The sequence below is a fragment of the Balaenoptera ricei genome, chromosome 10 (genome assembly GCF_028023285.1).
Source record: "Balaenoptera ricei isolate mBalRic1 chromosome 10, mBalRic1.hap2, whole genome shotgun sequence".
Classification (NCBI taxonomy): domain Eukaryota; kingdom Metazoa; phylum Chordata; class Mammalia; order Artiodactyla; family Balaenopteridae; genus Balaenoptera; species Balaenoptera ricei.
In genome coordinates this window covers 84,819,580-84,833,073 of record NC_082648.1, presented here as the reverse complement: position 1 = coordinate 84,833,073, position 13,494 = coordinate 84,819,580, and the positions used below count along the sequence as shown (strand labels likewise).

Below are 13,494 nucleotides of genomic sequence, written 5' to 3'. Positions count from 1 at the left end.
ACGAAATTGAGTCATTTGTAGAGACGTGGATGAATCTAGAGACTGTCATACAGAGTGAAGCAAGTCAGAAAGAGAAAAACAAATATCGTATATTAACGCATGTATGTGGAACCTAGAAAAATGGTACAGATAAACCAATTTGTAGGGCAAAAATAGAGACACAGATAAAGAGAACAAACGTATGGACACCAAGGAGGGGAAGCGGTGGGGGGTGGGTGTGGTGGTGGTGTGATGAATTGGGAGATTGGGATTGACATATATACATTAATAAGTATAAAATGGATAACTAATAAGAACCTGCTATATACAAAAATAAATAAAATAAAATTCAAAAAAATAAGGCATGGATACAAATTTATACTTGTAAACAATTGACCTGAGTCTTTTGTGTTTTAAACTATATTTAATGTGTTTATTTTCCTCAGTAAAAATGTTAAATGAAAAGTATTGGCAGACTATTGCATTGTGATCGTTCTTATGTGAAGTTAAAATTTCATGTATATGTAACTTTGATATGTAACACAATGATATAATAAATGAGGCAACCAATTAAATATGTGCTAATAACACATTGCCATACAAATTTAAGCAAATACTTAATAATTTTATTATAATGAACTAACTGTTGAGGCTAGATCCTGAAACCTGGCTTTGTTTGTGCTTAGATATTTGCTGTTTGCTACATTAAACTCTTTACAATAAAAACTCTTTACAATAAACATTTCAGAATTAAAATAATTCCAAAGGTATTTCAGTTATAAACTTCAAGAAGTTTGCTCACCAGGTATTTGATGAGTGTTGCTGACATTGAATATAAGCTTGCCTAAATAAATATTAAATATTTGACTTTGTATTTGGACAATAATTCAAAATAATCCTGTTTTTTCAACTTTTGTGAATACTAAAGTATTCTAAGACTGTTCTTATACTACTTACATGGTACATTATTTTTATTTTTACCATATTATACAGAATATATAAATCATATGACCATTATACTTTAGGAATTTAAATTCTAAATCAGTAATATTTTTCAGCTTGATAGTCTACCATTTAGTTAACTAGCTATAATCTCAATTATAATAACCTAGCTATAATCTGAAAAAACAATATTAATGAATGGATCAGTGCCCTTTAAGAGTTAATTCATTATCAAGAATGTTCCTAATCTTTGGCATCAGTGGTCTCCCACCTTCTTTCTTACTAAAATCGTGTGTGTGTGTGTGTGTGTGTATGTGTGTCTTAATTTTTAAAAAAATCACCTTAAGTGCTTGGTCTGTATACTTTTGAAATTAGAGCAGTTATGTATTGACTGTATCTTCTAATGATACCCCACTTGTGTACATCTAGTGGGTTTTTCTTTTTCTTTCAGGAATTGATGCCAACATAAAAGATAGCTTAGGTAGAACTGTCTTAGACATTCTGAAAGAACATCCATCTCAGAAATCTCTCCAGATTGCAAGTCTCTTACAAGGTAAAGAGTATTGAATGATGGATGAGTTTGCATTACAGTTAAGATTAAATTAAAACTGTCCTAGTTTTCTCTTGGGTTTTAACATTTACTTTTGAATGAACTTATTATTTGCTTTTTTTTCTGGTAGACTTTTAAACTCAATAATAATTACTACCTTTTAATGTTTTATTTCAGTTTTTCAACTGCTCAGTAATTTTTAAAAAGCTAAAATTTTTTTTACTTATGTGATATTAAAAAGCGTTTTTAATTAAACACAAGTAATAAATATGTAGTTATGAACTTGAAGGTATTAGGACTGTAAAGTGATGATGCTAAGGTATTATCTTACACTTGAATAATGCTTTAAGAGTTTTCAGGGATTTTCTATTATTTTGTCTGTTTTCTGTAACTGTGAGGTAGATAAGTGAGATATCGTTATTCTTCTTTTTGCACGTGAGGGAAACTGAAGCTCCAAGAGGCTAAGTGACTTGCTCAAACTTATATATCCTATTCTAAGTGGTAGAACTGATGTGTAAATGCTGGGTTAACAACAACAAAATTGTACTTAGTTGAAAGAATACAGATTATTTCCTACCGAATCCAGTAGTACAAGATAATTCCATCTTGCCAGCCTTTGGTTTTGATAAAGGTCATTTTAAGTACATTTGTAGTTAGTTGCAATTACTAGGTCTATTGAAGGTTTGACAACCATGTAGGTACTACTTTTTCATTTGTAGGATTACATACTTCCCCATTTGATCTAAAACTTTTATGAAAAATTTAGGTTTAAGTGCTTTCCGTTTCTGCTTGGTGATTAGGCCTGATATGTAGCATGTTCCCTTAAAAATCCAGTTGTTTGTTCTTTCCTTTCTACTTAGCTCCTGCACTGTTCAGTGGGGATTATCCCCTACAGTTGTTACAGATTGGCTGTAAATGTAATAGAGGGAGGTGGGATGGGTGTCACTGGATATCATTTGAGAAGCTGAAGAGCAGCTTTGTCCTGCAAGGAGATGGGTGATTTAAAACCATGTTGAGCAGGAGACATGCATAATAGATACAGGAGTCAACAAAGGCCGAAGAGGGGAAGAGAATAGATGCACTACAGGAGGCCATTATGTTCTTTTCTTTCTTTACTTCTGAAACCTCTCAGGGAAGTTCAAACCCCTACAATTTTCTTGTCAATAAAGAAGTTAATTGCAAGTCAAGCGCATATAGAGATAAATCAGAGGCGAATACAAGTATGGCTCTTCATATTAAATCAAATTAAAATCAAGTTGAATGAAAACTGAAAAATAAAAGAGTGATATACAATATTTTAAAAAGTCTTTCCCTTCTAGGCACTTTGTATTTCATATTGGATTTTTGCCTCTAACTGAACTTTAAAAAAACTGAGACTTGTGCATAATATGTCTTTTCGGAGAAGCAAAATAAATGTCATCCACTAAAAAGGGGGCATGACATAATTACAGACATTTTTAACATATTGCATTGGTTCAACTTAGATGAAAATGTTATTATATAGGAGTAACTCTCTGTTCTCTTAAATGGTCAAGATTCATTAGGTATGCCAATTTGTGATGGAGTATTTGTGACATCTTTGAATTTTTAAAATTATTGTCAAATTTTAGAATGTGAACACATTATATTCTCTGCATTCCTGGTTTTCAAATCACTGGTACATTTTATTTTATTATTTATTTATTTTTTATTAATTAATTAATTAATTTATGGCTGCATTGGGTTTTTGTTGCTGTGTGCGGGGTTTCTCTAGTTGCAGGGAGTGGGGGCTACTTTCCGTTGTGGTGCACGAGCTTCTCATTGCGGTGGCTTCTCTTTTTGCGGATCATGGGCTCTAGGTGCTCGGGCTTCAGTAATTGTGGCTCGTGGGCTCAGTAGTTGTGGCTCACGGGCTCTAGAGTACAGGCTCAGTAGTTGTGGCACATGGGCTTAGTTGCTCCGCAACATGTGAGATCTTCCCGGACCACAGGGCTCGAACCTGTGTCCCCTGCATTGGCTGGCAGATTCTTAACCACTGCACCGCCAAGGAAGTCCCAAATCACTGGTACATTTTAAGTCTTATGAAAAAGTTTGTTATTGTAGTAAAGACAATTTATAGTAGGTAAAATTACTGCCTGGGTCAGAAATTTTCAGGATAAAACCCCATAAGTTGCTTTCTTTTCCTATTAGAATTTGCCTAGTAGAATTGCTGTTACATAGAAACTATTTGGATAGTATGAAAACAAAGTGGTTGGCATGATAGCACAGAGTCTCTTAAGTGAATTTCAAGAAGAAGGGGTTCCTTCTGAATAAAGAAGTGCAAGTATTGATTTAACCCCTTAGCCAGAGGCTGTAAACCATCCACTGTGGGCTGAATGCCTTTTGGCGGGTAGCAGATATGTTTTGTTTAGATCACATACTTTTGGCTCACACTGTGTTTCTGTAAAAATTGAATTAGCTTTCAGCATTTAAAAATCTAGGATTTCAGCTAACTCCCCAGAGTTTTGGTTTCTCAAAAAAATGCAGGCTTTCATTTTACTTCATTGCCGAACTTTAGATGGGGCATCTCCTCTCTGGTTAACCAGGCTCTGCAGGCTTTCAGTTTTTTTTGTTACATTGAGGTTGAATGTTAGTTGACATTTATCCCTGCATTCAGATGCTGTTTTCTTTATGATTAAGAGAAAAGTGAGATGCTTCTTGTATCTGTCTGGCTTTGCCACTTATTAGCTGAATGAACATGGCCAAGTTAATAATCCTTCCCCTTTAGTTGTCACCTTTAAAACTGAGATAGGGGCTTCCCTGGTGGCGCAGTGGTTGAGAATCTGCCTGCTAATGCAGGGGACACGGGTTCAAGCCCTGGTCTGGGAAGATCCCACATGCCGCAGAGCAACTAGGCCCATGAGCCACAACTACTGAGCCTGTGCGTCGGGAGCCTGTGCTCTGCAACAAGAGAGGCCGCGATAGTGAAGAGGCCCGCGCACCGCGATGAAGAGTGGCCCCCGCTTGCCGCAACTAGAGAAAGCTCTCGCACAGAAACGAAGACCCAACACAGCCAAAAATAATAAATATAAAAAACAAAACAAAACAAAAACAAAACTGAGATAGTACTAGTGCCTGTGTCATAGTTTTGTGAAGATTAAATGAGTTAATTTATATTAAATACTTAGAACACTGCTGGGTGCATAGTAAGCAATATTTAAGTTTTATTATTATTATGTCCTCATCAGAATTGGAAAAATGAGAGGTAGCCTGAGTGTGGGACAGAAAAAAAAAAAAAGGTAAAATGTCAATAATAGGGAATTCCCTGGCAGTCCAGTTGTTGGGACTCTGCACTCTCATTGCCAGGGCCTGGGTTTGATCCCTGGTCACAGAACTAGGAGCCTGCATGCTATGCGGCACGGCCAAATGAAATGAAATAAAAAAAATTAAATAAATGTCAATAAAAAAAAAAGAATGGGAAAGAACATTATTTCTTTATTGAACTAAAGTTCAATATGCAATTGTGCTTATCTTACAAGATTACAACACCATCATAAATTAAACTTATCCCACTTCATTCATGTATGTTACCTGACTGATCATTATATCCATCTGAATTTGATATCCCTGTTTAGGGATGAAGTCTATTCAAAGCATCATTCAGAGAGTTTTATACCTTCAAGTAGGATATATTTACGGAAACTGAGGATGTTAAGGAAAGGTTGTGACAAAAATTTAGTTTTCAGAAAAAGTATTCGTGAGTCTCTTCTAAAATATCTTTTCTGTTTTAATTAAAAAGCTTTAAATTAATAGCTCATCATGAAGTTCTTTCAGTTTGTTTGGTTTTTTGAAGTTCTTTAAAAACTTAGGATATAAAGAAATAAATGAAAAAATGACCATCAAAAGTAAAACAAAGTTAAAGTTTTTAAAATAAATGAATTCAAGTATGTAATTTCAAAAACTTATATACACAGAATATTTAGAAGACGTGGGAAGATCAACAGTCCTTGAAGCACACATACAGGAAGATACAACACAAGAAACACATATATCATCTCCTGTTGAGTCTCCTTCCCAGAAGACCAAAAGTGAGTAGCTAATTGTAAAACCCTTGAAATGATACTAGTCTGTTATGTACTAAACTGTTATGTTTGTCCTATATGTACAAAAAGGCTCATACTTGTGAAAATGTCAGGTCTAATAAGTTATACTCTATATTTTATCCATTTATTCGGTCAACATTTATTGAGTTCCTACTATTTGTCAGGCACTATTCTTGGTCCTGAGATACAGTGGTGATCAAAGGATATAGCAATCCCTGCTGTCATGAAGTTTACATGGAGTGGGTATTTCACAGTTGACTTTTTTTTCCTAAGGTATGTTTTTAATGTAGAATAAAAATATTTATATCTGGATTGTAACTGCTAGGTTTTTTTCAGAATGAATTATTGGGATGAAGTTCCTTTCTGAGAATAATTAGAAAAAAATGAATATTTGCATGCAGCCTACAAAATTGTCATGTTGACAGTTGATGCAGATTATATATCTGTTCCTTCTGTTGTCCCTTTATATCATAATTTATTAATTACTTACATAATTATTTGTTTAAATACGTTCTATTTCTTTTTATTGAACCTAGGAAGTAGGCTCCCAGCACCATTTCAAATTTGTTAATGAACTGTTGAATGAATTCTGTCAGTGAAGTATAATGCCCATAAAAGACTATTGAAGATTAAATGCTATAGTAAATGAAGCCTTAGGAATTGTAATTCCAGATGCTTTTATGTATTACATATATGTAAACCTTCAATACTTATTTCCATTTTGAGAAAGAATAAAAATAGGCAAAACTGGAATTTCTCTTTGTCTTTTAACATTATTGTACTAGTTATGATTTAGAGCTTGCTTTCAGTAAAACAAATTTTCTGACAACTTAATCTTGTTTGCCATATTTTGAGTTCTAGCACCATACTAGTTATATTTTTATTGTTTAACATCAAGTTTTAGCAGTATTCTTTCTTGAAACTTTTGAAAAATTTACTGTCTTCTTACAGGTGAAACTGTGACTGGAGAATTATCGAAACTCTTGGATGAAATAAAGCTCTGTCAAGAAAAGGATTATTCTTTTGAAGATTTGTGCCACACAATATCAGACCACTACTTAGATAATTTGAGCAAGATTTCAGAGGAAGAACTTGGGAAAAATGGAAGCCAGAGTGTCGTAAGTAAGGGGGGAAAGAAGACAATGCGTCTGTCTTTGCCAGTTTGTTGTGTACCTGAGAGGCATAGGATTTATGCGTTATCCTATCTTCAGATTTATCCAGTGTCAAATGTCAAGCTTCCTGTTGCTCTTGCCCTGATATTCATTGGTGTTTCATTCTCACTGCATGTGTAGGGAAGAAATGCTTTGATAAATCGCTTATGGATTTTGATGATCTCACTGTTAGACCCTCTTAACACATGAATTCATAGTTTCTTTATGTTCTTTTAGTTTTATTGGGCATAATGATATTGGTTTCCAAAGAAAAAAGAAAACCTTCCTTTTGTCTTTTTTCCCTGTTTTCTCTATGATCTGAGTCTAACCCCATCTTGAAGAAGAAAGACAAAGCTGAGCCATGCGTATATACTTCCCCAGCCACTCTGTAAGTCATAATAGGTGAGAGACGTTGTGGAAAGTTTGACCTGCATATTTCTATAATCTTATGCAAATCCAAATGGATTTGCATGCAACCTATAAGCTCAGAATTTAAATCATGTGTTAGAGATTCTTGCTTATTTGGATTTTTATGTTAACACAATAGCAAGAAAAACTATAGAGAATCAATCAGATTAAAGTCAAGATTTGTTTACCTGTCTTTTATCCTATAGAGGAAGGATTTATAGGATGCACTGGTATTAAAGGAAATGCATTATTATGATATGAAACCTTTTCTCACTTTTAGAACTTATTTTGTTATAGAAATATTACACTTTCTTCAAAAGCCCATAATAGAGTGGATTGTGTTAAGTATGTCATTTTATTTATGAAAGCTAAAAAAAAAATTGCTAAGTATAGTGACTGTTATGAGAACATTTACTTCATTTAGTTACTTAATGTGAACAGTGACAGTTTCCCAGGATAGTATTTGCTTGTCTAGGTCCATGGCCAGTCTTACCTTCTAGGCCTGTTTTTTCTTTTTTTCCTTTGCTGCCCTGTCTTTTGAAAACATCATATTATTGGCTCCAATAAAAGCTCTTTTGAATAATTTTGATTAATTATATATATACTGAAGTAAATACTTGTAGGTTTTACCAAATGAAATTTTTATATTGATGAAATATTTACTGTAGTAATTTTAATGTTAGGACAAAACTCCTTGTTTTAAATAAATCTAAAACAGGTCTATGCTAACTCCAATTACAAACCAGTTACATTTCAACATTTCCTTGAAAGTTGGTTAGAAATTAAAACGTATTTATCCTACATAAACAGTACATGGTGTTCAGGTCCACTAAGTGGCTGCTTCGGGCCCTCTACTTCTTAACCCACAGATTTTCTGAAAGCCCTAATTTTCTAGACCAGTGGTTTCTAAACTTTTCTTGTTGTAGGTACCAGTAGTAAACAAATTTTGAGCAAACATCCCAAATGTATTTATAATTTTATATATATATATGTACACATACATACACACACTTATTCTAAGAATATATGCTATAAATTATGGGGCATATACTACAAGAGAAATTCAAATGAAGAGGATAAAGAATAAGTGTAAAATAGAAGATCTAATTTTTTGTCTTTTATTCAATTGGTATCTTGTGCACTTTGGGCTCTACATGATCTGCTTGGAGAACGTAATTCAAACTTACAGCTTTTGGGTGGTGATGGCAGGGGCTTTTGTCATTGAGAGGGTGACATAATTTGGGGAAATGATGGCCAATATTTTTTGTAAGTCAAAGAGTGTTATTGTGATAGTAGTAAGGGAGAAATGAATGCTCATAAGTTGAAGTTAAGTTCAAAATTCAAGGTTGTACTTCCATACAAGCAATCACTGTTTGTTCCTGTGACAAACTTTATATTGAGTTCTTTGAAAATATTGTCATACAAAGTATTAAAGGTTACATGAGGCAGAAAAGCAGAGGGTACATATGAGTAAGAGCAAGCAGTTCTATTTATCTGGAATAATAAAGTTTATAAAGGGGGACAATGGGAGATAAGATTAGAAGATAGGTCAAGGTCAGTCCATGGATGATTTTGAATGTCAGGGTGAGAATTTTGGTATTTATTTTTTAGGAAATGAGAAAAATCTAAAGAATTTTAGACACATAAAAGGCTTTATTGGAAGTGGCCTTTCAGAAGTTGAATCCGATAAAAACTTGTTATTGAATGTTTAAAAAGCAATGCAATTTCTTAGAACCTTCTCTACAGCCTGTGTTTTATTTGGGTTCATTCTTGTTTTGTTGAATATCTGTTTCCATTTATCAAAAGTGTTTTTCCAAGTTTTTAAAATGAATTATACTCTCAAGTTATGCAAAAAATTTAATTGAGTACTTACAGATCACCTGATATAGATGGTCATTACCACGTTGTGAGCTATAGAATTTATAATAGCAATAATGAGATGCAGTTTCTGACTTCAGGGAGTTCAAAATTTCTACCCCAAGAAGCCTTCAATCGCAGTGTGCAGACAAGACTAACATATAAACAACAAATATATATTATAAGAGCTGACATTTATTAGGTGCTTGCTATTTGCTGTTCTAATGCTTTATATGATTTATGCCACCTAATCCACACAGTAATCCTAACAATGGAGTTACAGATTTGGAAAATGACTCAGCTGGCAATTGGCAGATCTAGGATTCAAACTCAGAGCCAATGTCATTACTTCCCAGCTACATTTCTTATAATAAACTACCCTGTGGCCAAAGGAATGTTTTTTTAAAGGGAGAGGTTAGTGATTTATAGGTATTCATTGAAGTCTTCATGGAGGTAGGGAGAAATTAAACTGGGATCTGGAGGAAGGGGAGACATTCTTTGCACTTTTATTGGAATGAATGAATGAATGAATGGGAGAGGATTCTAGCCTGCAGAAATAGGATGTGTAAAAGCACAGAGGTGAGGCCTAGCATTTAACATGAGGATGATTTACCATAAGAATTTGTTTTGAATAGTGGGGAGTAAAGCTGGATAAGTAACGATAATATTTAACACTGACAGAACACTTTATTTATATTAACTGATTTAATCCTCACACTAACCCTATGATATAGGTAGTATTATTCCTCCCATTTTACAGATAAGAAAACGGAGGCACAGAGAACTTGTATGACTTTCCCAAGTTTACACGGTAAGTACCAGGGCCAGGATCTGAACAAAGGCAGTCTGGGGCTTGGAGCCATACCCCTTACCACTCAACTATTTACTTAGAGAACAGGGACAAATAATTAGATTTGGGGAGCTATTCAGAAGTTTAATATTGATGCTGAGGAGAATAACTTTTGAGTATGGGGGTTCTTTCATGAAGGTGACATTTTTAAAAGATAAAAGTGGTAACTATATGTCAGATGTTCTGCAGAGGGACTCAAACAGTGAATCTCAGCAATGGTCATACATTAGACTTATCTGGGAAGGCTTCAGAAAATACTGACACCCTCAGGTATCATGGCAGACCAACTAAATCAGAATAGTATTGGCTGACTCTGAGCACTGTTCTTTTTTTTTTTTAGCATCTTTATTGGAGTATAATTGCTTTACATTGTTGTGTCAGTTTCTGCTGTATAACAAAGTGAATCAGCTATACATATACATATATCCCCATATCCCCTCCCTCTTGCGTCTCCCTCCCACCCTCCCTATCCCACCCCTCTAGGTGGTCACAAAGCACCGAGCTGGTCTCCCTGTGCTATGCGGCTGCTTCCCACTAGCTATCTATTTTACATTTGACAGTGTATATATGTCCATGCCACTCTCTCACTTCGTCCCAGCTTACCCTTCCCCCCCCATGTCCTCAAGTGAATTCTCTACGTCTGTGTCTTTACTCCTGTCCTGCCCCTATGTTCTTCAGAACCTTATTTTTTTTTTTTCGATTCCATATATATGTGTTAGCATACGGTATTTGTTTTTCTCTTTCTGACTTACTTCACTCTGTATGACAGACTCTAGGTCCATCCATCTCACTACAAATAACTCAATTTCGTTTCTTTTTATGGCTGAGTAATATTCCATTGTATATATGTGCCACATCTTTATCCATTCATCTGTCGATGGACACTTAGGTTGCTTCCATGTCCTGGCTATTGTAAATAGTGCTGCAGTGAATATTGTGGTACATGACCCTTTGAATTATGGTTTTTTCAGGGTATATGCCCAGTAGTGGGATTGCTGGGTCATATGATAGTTCTATTTTTAGTTTTTTAAGGAACCTCTATACTGTTCTCCATAGTGGCCGTATCAATTTACATTCCTACCAACAGTGCAAGAGGGTTCCCTTTTCTTCACACTCTCTCCAGCATTTATTATTTGTAGATTTTTTGATGATGGCCATTCTGACTGATGTGAGGTGATACCTCATTGTAGTTTTGATTTGCATTTCTCTAATGATTAGTGATGTTGAGCATTCTTTCCTGTGTTTCTTGGCAATCTGTATATCTTCTTTGGAGAAATGTCTATTTAGATCTTCTGCCCATTTTTTGGATTGGGTTGTTTGTTTTTTTGATACTGAGCTGCATGAGCTGCTTGTATATTTTGGAGATTAATACTTTGTCAGTTGCTTGGTTTGTAAATATTTTCTGCCATTCTGAGGGTTGTCTTTTCGTCTTATTTATGGTTTCCTTTGCTGTGCAAAAGCTTTTAAGTTTCATTAGGTCCCATCTGTTTATTTTTTTTTAATTTCCATTTATCTAGGAGGTGGGTCAAAAAGGATCTTGCTGTAATTTATGTCATAGAGTGTTCTGCCTATGTTTTTTTTTGTTTTTTTTTTAACATCTTTATTGGAGTATAATTGCTTTACCATGATGTGTTAGTTTCTGCTTTATAACAAAGTGAATCAGTTATATATATACATATGTCCCCATACCTCTTCCCTCTTGCATCTCCCTCCCTCCCACCCTCCCTATCCCACCCCTCTAGGTGGTCACAAAGCACCAAGCTGATCTCCCTGTGCTATGCGGCTGCTTCCCACTAGCTATCTATTTTACATTTGGTAGTGTATATATGTCCATTCTGCCTATGTTTTCCTCTAAGAGTTTTATAGTGTCTGACCTTACAGTTAGGTCTTTAATCCATTTTGAGTTTATTTTTGTGTATGGTGTTAGGGAGTGTTCTAATTTCATTCTTTTACATGTAGCTGTCCAGTTTTCCCAGCACCACTTATTGAAGAGGCTGTCTTTTCTCCATTGTATATTCTTGCCTCCTTTATCAAAAATAAGGTGACCATAGGTGCGTGGGTTTATCTCTGGGCTTTCTATCCTGTTCCATTGATCTATATTTCTGTTTTTGGGCCAGTACCATACTGTCTTGATTACTGTAGCTTTGTAGTATAGTCTGAAGTCCAGGAGCCTGATTCCTCCAGCTCCGTTTCCCTTTCCCAAGATTGCTTTCACTATTCGGGGTCTTTTGTGTTTCCATACAAATTATGGCTTTTTTTGTTTGAGTTCTGTGAAAAATGTCATTCGTAGTTTGATAGGGATTGCTTTGAATCTGTAGATTGATTTGGGTAGTATAGTCATTTTCACAGTGTTGATTCTTTGAGCATTGTTCTTTTAAAAAGCTTATTCTAACATGCACATTATTGGCCTAGAGGACCAAAAATCTGCTGGGACCTTACTGAGGTAATTCAGGCCTCAGATGATGCGTCTGAACTGAGGTCTTCATAACACCACAGGATTATAGAATTTTAGATCTAAATAAATCTGATAGATCTTCTGGTGCCCAGCCTAATTCCCATACTCTCCAGTGTAAGAGCTCTCTTGAATTAGGGAGGTTTTTAGTTTATCATTAAGGAAAATTCAAAGTATAGTCCAGCCATAGTCCTAAATTACAATTATTTCTATATTATAATGCAATATTAAATGTGGAAAACAGTTTTGTTTATTATGCACATTATTGGCTGAGGATGGGCATTTGGGTTCATTTAAAATTTAATTTTAGATTATATGAAACATTCAACTTATTCATTGTAATATGAAAAATAATTCAAATATTTAAAAGAAATCAAAATGTAAGGAAAATATGGTTTGTAGCATTTATGTTATTAATAAATGTATTTTTCATATTAATTATTTGGCTTGAATTTTGTGGGTATTTTAACTATTCTTCCTCAGTTTAGCTTTTATTGCTTTTTTCTTCCGATAGAGGGCGCTCTAATTCAGTAATTTAAAATACAAATTCAGCCGTCTTATGTAAGAGCTTTTATTTTTGAATTGGAGGTTTTGGTTTTATTAAAATATTAGCCTTAAGGTGGTAGTTTGAATAATTTTACTAAAATAAGTGAATTAGAAATTAAATTCTTATTATGATTGTATCTATTTGATAGAAGGTTTTACATTTAATGTGAAGGGCATCTCAAGTTAAAATTACATTTTATTTTGCATAAATTTTAATTCAAAAGTCAGTCTGTTTTAAATTCTTTTATAATATGCATATGGAATCATTTTCTAAGTTGAATTAAGACATTATATAATCTAGAATGTAAATTTTGAAGAAATATAAATATCTTCACATTCTTTATCAACCCCTGAAATTTAGGTTTTTGAGAGAATATAAAATTATCTGAAAAAAATTTTCTATTCTCTTCATTTGTTTTTCCAAGTCATATTTGCAGCTTTCCCTCCATGTTTGTAAACAACATACACAACTCTTAAATGTGAACACACCATGCCTTAGAGAAATTTGATGATAGCATTCATAAGATCATTAGAGCAAATTTCAGAATTTAGGTTTCAGGAAAACATTGTTTTAAGATATAAAATTTAAAAGGCATTATTGGCTCATCAGCCTATGTCTCTAAGAGATAAATAAGAAGCATCAGGGATGAAATGCATTATTTTTCTTCTGAGGGCAAACCTAGACACAAGCAGCATCT

General features: G+C 34.2%; 1 protein-coding gene across 5 annotated transcripts in view; it reads left to right on the top strand.

Annotated features, from left to right (window-relative positions):
• ANKS1B (ankyrin repeat and sterile alpha motif domain containing 1B) overlaps window positions 1–13,494 on the top strand; it is a 1,156,005-nt gene that overhangs the window by 217,906 nt on the left and 924,605 nt on the right. For all 5 annotated transcript variants that reach the window (XM_059936736.1, XM_059936735.1, XM_059936734.1 and 2 more), the window contains exons 6-8: window positions 1,373–1,474; window positions 5,404–5,517; window positions 6,484–6,650. In XM_059936736.1, coding sequence (XP_059792719.1) covers window positions 1,373–1,474; window positions 5,404–5,517; window positions 6,484–6,650 — 383 coding nt within the window. The remainder of the gene's footprint in view (window positions 1–1,372; window positions 1,475–5,403; window positions 5,518–6,483; window positions 6,651–13,494) is intronic.